The sequence below is a fragment of the Montipora foliosa genome, chromosome 4 (genome assembly GCF_036669935.1).
Source record: "Montipora foliosa isolate CH-2021 chromosome 4, ASM3666993v2, whole genome shotgun sequence".
Classification (NCBI taxonomy): domain Eukaryota; kingdom Metazoa; phylum Cnidaria; class Anthozoa; order Scleractinia; family Acroporidae; genus Montipora; species Montipora foliosa.
In genome coordinates, this window is record NC_090872.1 from 32,359,097 (window position 1) to 32,366,596 (window position 7,500).

At 38.5% G+C, this 7,500-nt stretch overlaps 1 protein-coding gene across 1 annotated transcript in view; it reads left to right on the forward strand.

Annotated features, from left to right (window-relative positions):
• The first annotated feature begins 130 nt into the window (after window positions 1–130).
• Window positions 131–7,500, forward strand: part of LOC137999184 (uncharacterized) — a 13,582-nt gene continuing 6,212 nt past the window's right edge. Inside the window, exons 1-3 of the mRNA XM_068845031.1 lie at window positions 131–634; window positions 3,656–3,764; window positions 5,132–5,177. Coding sequence (XP_068701132.1) covers window positions 359–634; window positions 3,656–3,764; window positions 5,132–5,177 — 431 coding nt within the window. The 5' untranslated portion in view covers window positions 131–358. The remainder of the gene's footprint in view (window positions 635–3,655; window positions 3,765–5,131; window positions 5,178–7,500) is intronic.

The following is a 7,500-nucleotide window of genomic DNA, read 5'->3' on the forward strand; positions in this document are numbered from 1 at the left end:
ACAAAAGTCTCCTTTGTTGCGTAGATTGCATTACCGGAACCTTTTTTTAGTAGCCAATGAAAAATGGTGTACTGTCGAACTTTACCAGATCTCACATTTCCAGTGACAGAGTGAGGTCTGGGTACGACATTAGTTAACTTTGACTAATTTACATACTTGCTTTCATTGAACTTGTTCAAGATCGCTGACAAATTAGTGTTCTTCCATCAAACTGACACTACCCATCGCTGAGAAACTCTCTCTCAAGCCGGGGACTCCCTTTTCACTTTATGTAGGAAGTTTCATTCTTGGGTTGCTTTCAAACGCAATTCGTGGTACGAAAGGCAGTCAAATTAAGTGTGGCCAAGACAGAAGCTTGATGCGAGATGAAGGCCAACCAGCTGGTGTTGTCTTTGCCAACTTTTTGGTACATAACCTACACTACCTTAACATCACTCCGTTGAAGCAGGTCTCAGTTAACGGGTTTCTAGAATGCGGGATGAGATGTGTGGCTGTTTCATCTTGTTTTTCCGTGAATGTTGGCGCATTTGCCGATCTGGGACAAAAGACTTTGTGTGAACTGTTGCCAGCTGATAAAGACAAGGAATCCAGCAAATTTGTTGTCAGCGAGAGCTTTCATCATTTCAGCATAATGGTAGGTAAATTGAAAGAAGATCGCAAAATATGCAACGTTTTTTTTTTCTTTAACTTTGCCTCTTTAGTACTATTTTATTGGTATTTATTCCTTCTGTGAATTTAATTAAGAATTGAAGATTGTCAAAAAAAATTGTCTTCATCCCGAAAATACGCAGGCTTAGGTGCGTTATTTTTTGGCAAAATTCGTCAATGGTGGGAAAAGGCAATATCTTGTCAAGTATTTTTAAGCGTAATTGGATGCAGCTCAGTAAAATAAAGATCATCTCCTCTTACCTATCACGACTTATTTATTCTCAGGCTTTTGCGTGTAAAAGTGTCCTAGAAGAAACCTGAGGTTTTGTTGTATCTTAAAAATAGTGTATCATGTGACGATTCTTCGAATCATTTTTACGAGCCCAGCTGCTCTTTGTTTTTTTTTTTTTTTTTGTTTATGTTTTTTTGTTTTGTTTTGTTTTGTTTTTCTAAAACAGCTGTGTCATTTATTATCAGCCATTTCAAACAACTGCTACCGTTTGATTGACAGACATTACCGGTTTAAAACGGAGTGGTCACTTTTTTTCAGTAAATTAGCTGTTTTACATTTCCTGTGACACGAGTACTTGATAAGATTTGTACTTCCACAGCGGAAGCTATTTGAAGAGACTTAACTTTAAACTTTGAAAAGAAGCATGGCACGACTCATTATTACTAAAAGATCATCGCATTTAGACAGTAACGAAAGGATACGGCTTGCAATACAGTAAACACCCGCGTATAAGAACCTAGAATTTTTGGGTTCAGGCTGAATGGTTTCTTATATTTTGGGGTAGTTTGTCCGAACTCAGGCTGATTAGGTTCTTAGTAGGTTCTTATTTGTAGGAGTTGTCATAGTGATACCATTCAGAGAACTGTGTCATAATGGTTGAACATTTGTATTTTAAACAGCAAAAATGCCAAGCTTTATTTTTTAAACAATAATAAATTCAGTATCATAGGCTACCATAAGTTAGGGAATGTCAGGATCGAAATTCCTAAATGATTGAAGCACAGAAAGAACAAACATTTTCTTTGGGTATCACTGTTACAGTTGGACTGAAAAAGACAAGCAGTAATGTGTATTTCACAGGAGCAAAAGTCAGGGCACTCTACAGATTCAAGTCCCAAGGCTACACCAGTATAATTTTATACAGTATTCTATACTCTGTATTTATAAGATTTTCAATTAAACAAATAATTTTCATGGTGTTTCTCAGAAATTTCACAATTTCTATCAATTAAAATCCAGTATTTTGGCTACAAAATAAGAGTGTTTTTTTGTATAAGAACCTATTGTTCTTTGCCAGCCTAAATAGGTTCTTATATGTTTGGGTACTAAAATGCCCAATTTCAGCCTGTAGGTTCTTAAATCACTAGGTTCTTATACGCGGGTGTTTACTGTATTCAGGATTGCGAAAAGGTGTCTCGAAAATATATCTCTTTTTTTTTCATAGTAACTCGTCAGTATTAGTTTTAATTATTCGCAGTCATAACAAATTGTTAATTTGTAGGCATCTATGAACCAGCAACGTTTGTAACATCAACAGGCTGGTTGAGAGTCGGGAAAAAAGGAGAGAAAAGTTAAAGGCCTGTACGCAGTAAGAAATACTGTCCGCAAGAGCCATCAGCAGGAAAAGGTCAAGATGGGGGTGCTGGAATGTCAGCTATCAGCTAGATTTTGGCCCATTTCTCAGCTGTCAGCTATATTTTTGTCCATTTCGCAGCTAACAGTTAAAAAACACATCGACAATTCTCAGTTATCAGTTAAAAAAACACACTATTTCTCAGCTAACACTTAATATTTTGGCCGCGGAATCTCAGCTATCAGTTAACCCCATCCATGACCTCTAGAAACTTATCGTAATTCAGCGGCAAAACTCCTTTGTCGTCGGTGTGCAAGGAGCGAGGGTACGGAGCCAGTGACCGGAAAGAAAAACTTGGTTCTGAAGGAAAAACACATGAAAAGCGAAGAAAAGAGGAGAAGAGAACAGCAGGATATAAAAGAAAAATGGCCTGGTTTCTGCAAACTGACCGCGGAGAAGCCGATTAAAGGAGTGATTTTAAGATCATCGCAATTATAAACTCTACTTAAATTAAGCAGTCACCGGTTCAGCTCTCTTTCCTGATTAATGCTCCGTAGTAAAGTAACGTTGATCGAAAAAATCTTAACAAACATTTCGTTGTTTAATTAAATTAATGTCTTTCATCAAGAGAGCATGAGGTAAGAGAGCGGTCCCCATGCCCCATCGTAGTTTTCTAAAATCTATTTTTAGTTTCGTAAAGCTATTTTAACTCCAATGTCGCGCGGTTAGATGATCAGCGCTGGGAAGGGGCCGAGGATGAGAGTTTTTTCGCTGTGTCACGTCCATGCAGTGCCCAAATCTTGTAGCTAGAAATAGATAAAACGACATTTTCCTCTAGCTCTTTTCAAAATCAAAGTTTTTAGATTCGTCGACGAACCTGAACCCTACTACGGAGGCCTTTTTGCTCACAAGCTGCTTAAGTCACACATATTTAAAATTTCATTACGCCATTACAACTGGCCAATCAGGTGACCCTCTAAAAATAGCTGCGTAGCTGAACAAGGCGCCAAAATTCATTGGAAGACACCCATGTATGGGGCATTTGCTCTGATACCTCATCCTCTCTTGCTTTCAGATATGAACTCTCAGTTCAAATCCTCATTCTCTGTGGATCCATAATGTTGGCTTTATAGCTCGAACAGTAAACGCCCGAATTTCTCAGTCCCATACTCCTTTTAAAGTTGACAACTGAGATGATCGAAAAGTCCTACAATGAAGCTAATTAAGATGTAAATTGATTCGGAATAGGGAAGATATCGTGGACGTCACTTATTGTCATTATAATTAATGTACCAACCAGAGCTTCGTTGGCTGTCAAAACAAAGGATCTTTTGTTCCTGTGCCTGGCAAATTTGAGTAACAAAAGCAATGTTTGTAAACAGATATCTTCCCTATAATGAAAATGTTTTGTTTATGAACAGACACCTTGTCTCAACAATCCTTGCAAGAACGGCGCAACTTGTTTGGCAAATTACAGGGATGACAGCTTGTGTGCTAAAGGATATATTGGACGGAACTGTGAACTGAAAGGTATCGTTTACAACACGGTAGAATCCCCTTTTTGTCGCCAGATTTCCTAGGCGTTAGTGATCACTGATCATAGAGTTATTCAAACGACCAAAGAACTATCAAGGCAAATCCACATTTGTTGGTTGGATCGCTTTTAAGGTTTTTTAAAATTATCTCAATTAACCTGCTACCATTAGAAATGTTTCGCTGTATCATTGTGATTCTTGTTTATTTCCAAGGACATTCGTATTGTTTTGGGCGAGGAAATTATGACGGCGCAAAACCACCTGCAAGTTTTTGCCAGTGCACGAGAGAATATGAGGCAAGAGCTCGAGAGCGATACTACAGCCTCTTACGATGAAAATTATTTGAAATCTATTATTTAGCTCTTTGTCATAGTGCGTGTTATTTTAATTAAGGACGACACCTTATTGGTCAGTTAGTAATAATAATAAATTATTGCTTATATAGCGCTATTTAAAATAAAAAGATCAATAGCGCAAGTATAGTATGAAAATGGACCGCGCTGTCAAAGGAACAAGGAATAAAAATAACTTTGGCAGCATGGGCGCAATCTAAAAATACATTTGACATAATTATGATATTGCACTGGGCCGGATTCGCTCTTACCGTATACTCTCTAACAGTGCTACATGTTAAAACTGCATTCAAGATTGCAAGCTCCACTTCTTTCACTTGTAATCACTAGGAGCGTAGTTAATAGAGAGGAATGGTTATGAAACCCGACAAATTTCTTTGTTGTAGGTTTTTGTTCTCGTTTTTAGCCTTGACCATGCTTAAAACACAATAGTTGTTTACTGCGGAACTAACTAACTACTGCGGAACTAACCAATAGAAACGTGTTGGTTACGTAATTCATTCATAGTGTATGAGCGCAAAACAAAAGGTTGTGCACGGTCGTGGACTTTCCAACCTAAATCTTGGCTGCTTTGTTTGCTCTTTTGATGTTCGCCGAGCTTCCAAACCATTCCCCTCTATTAACTATGCTAGGAGCTTATCAAAAGGAGCCTCTATCCCCATGATTGCCGTAGGAGTCAACCCGAGTAGATTTATTTAAAGATCGTTTCCCTTGGGAGATTTAGCACGCCCAATGTTTTAAAAGCCAATCAAAATAGGGCTATCTCAGCGTCAAGGGAAACATGATACTTTCCGCGGGAAATAAATTAGCGGAGAGAGAGGCTCCCCTTGATCAGCTCCTGTAATTAATCATATATCAAATTTATGCCGCACTTAATTAACTTTCAGTAAAATCTCATAATCTAACGATTGTGGTTTCTTCGTCCAGTTCGTACGTCAGTACTGCCCTTAGGTCTCCCGAGATGGTACAATCCATGCTTACTTGTATTATATATTTTTTTAACTTTCAGGTTTCCCTTTCCACTGGCGACTCGATGGAACGGACAAGCATATTACGTAAGAAGTAATTTCGATCTATTACTAGTGGTTTCGAAAACTTGACGCACTGGTAGTATGGCGTTTTAATTTCTTCAAAGCCGATTGCGTTTTGTGCGAGTAGTTAGGAAGAGTCCAAAGTTTTTTTATTGTTTTCAATTTCCGAGAGGCAATAGTCGTCATTCATTACAGTTTCAAAAGCCTAAATACAATATATAATTCTAAATGACAATTTTTTTCATTCATTTCAATGAAAGGGAAGGATACCAGAGGTTATCCCTATCGAGAATATCTGGTGTCGTCAGGTGGGTGTGGTTGACCGAGAGTCGGAGAAAAACCCTCGGTGTCAGAATGAGATTATGATCTACTGAAACTGAGCCCACATACGACGTCATTATTGAGGCCAGGGAGTCTATGTTTGTAACCTACAATAGCTTAGCAAATTGCCTTTATCGGCCTTAAATTTGTGAAATACAAAGGAAATGGAGATGTTATATGCATGTTAACCCCGGTGAATGAAATGAAGAGATTTGTTTATCGGCAATAGTGGCGCTTTCAGTGCAATCCCGAATATGCCCCATTCCTACAATTTGTATCCAAGAGGTATGGCGGGACAATTGTCACGTGAGCCTAGTTTAATGGCCTAACTTCCACGATTCTCCTATAGCTCAGTGGTAGAGCATCCGAACTAGTCATCGGAAGCCGATCGTAGGTTCGACTCCTGTTCGCCGGGAGCACTCGGATTTTCCCCGAGTTTCCCCGGGTCACCGTCGAGAAATAAATGTCTTCATCACAAGCAAAAAATTCATAATGAAAGTCCAATCAGAAGATAATATATCAAATTCATATATTTAAAATACGGATTTGAGAGGATTTTGAGTCTTGCTCTCTGAACAAATCATGGACTTATATTAATTAAAGTTTCCAATTATTCACGCTGGGCCATGCTTATCATATTATGCATGCCCACGCGTCATTGCGACAGGTTAACAGTTTTCTTTTGTCAGAGGCCTATCAAATGGAGCTTGTATCTTTCATACTGGGACTCGGAGTTAACCTTTTCTCTAGTAGAGTTATAGAACACCTTTCGTGGGAGTTTTGAGGTTAAAAGTCCATTCAATCAGAGCAGAACTATAACAGTGATATTGCTTTAAGTCATGCAACTTAACAAACCCGCATCACGCTGGATTTTATACATATATACACCCGTTTTCAAAATCGTTGCAATTTCAAAGCATGTAATATATATATATATATATATATATATATATATATATGCCTTTCGTTTTCTCATCAGAAAGGTGAGACACGAAGCATGTGTATTTCACGCTAAAGGAACAATACGTTTTTCTTCTAACAAAAATAATATTAAAAAATTGACGAGACAAATTCAAAGGAAAAGCCACTTGTATTTCCTGTACGGAAGTAATCTTTCTCAATGCCTGCTCCATATAGCTTGGATCTTCGCTGCCGTATCATAAAGCTGCACTTTGTAGAGAACAAAACTAAGAGGTCCATAGCGCGCCATTTTTTTTTAGGATATCAATCCCTCAAGGATAGGAAAGCCAGACGGCACATTGTTAACAAGAGCACAGCTTCTTGGGCTCATGGAATACGTATTAAACGATCTGACAAGCTATTTGAGGGAAATGGAACAGTATTTAATTGATTCAACCGGGAGCTCTTTAATCGCAAATCTTTTAAAGGTTCGTTTATTGTTGGGGTCGTTCATCACGCGAACTAATATTTTACGGGTAGCCATCACAAAGAGGTGTAGTCTGTAAATCTGCCAACAAAACAACCTCCGAACCAACCAAAATTTATGTCTCATTAAAGTCATTTAAACCTTTGAATGATTCACCATGTACACGGGGTTCATGCTAGCAAGGCCGTAATCGAGAAGAATTAAAAGCAAAACAATGAGTAAAGTGCTACTCATGCTTCCTCGCTATTGCATCAGGAGGATGATAATAACTCGTGGCTTTGTCGAGATGACAAGAAATCGCAAACAATAAGTGTTTTGGGGTAGACTTTCATATACCGGACTAAAATGGTGGAGGACAAAAGAATTATTGTTATTCCGATTAGGCCTTGCTAATTAGGTATTATTATGTTCGCAATTGTCTCTTATGGACATTTGAAAAATTCGGGTGGCTTCACTAAACGAGATTCGAGCCCATGAACTCTGCGATGCCGGGGCAATGCTCTACCGACTGAGCCACGTACGAAGCCACTCAGTTGGAATCAGGTCAATTTGTTGGGCCCATATGTTCCAGTGATCACTCCACTCTTCCGTCTACAACCTGCATCTCAAATAACATTTATTTCAACACTCATTTAAGTA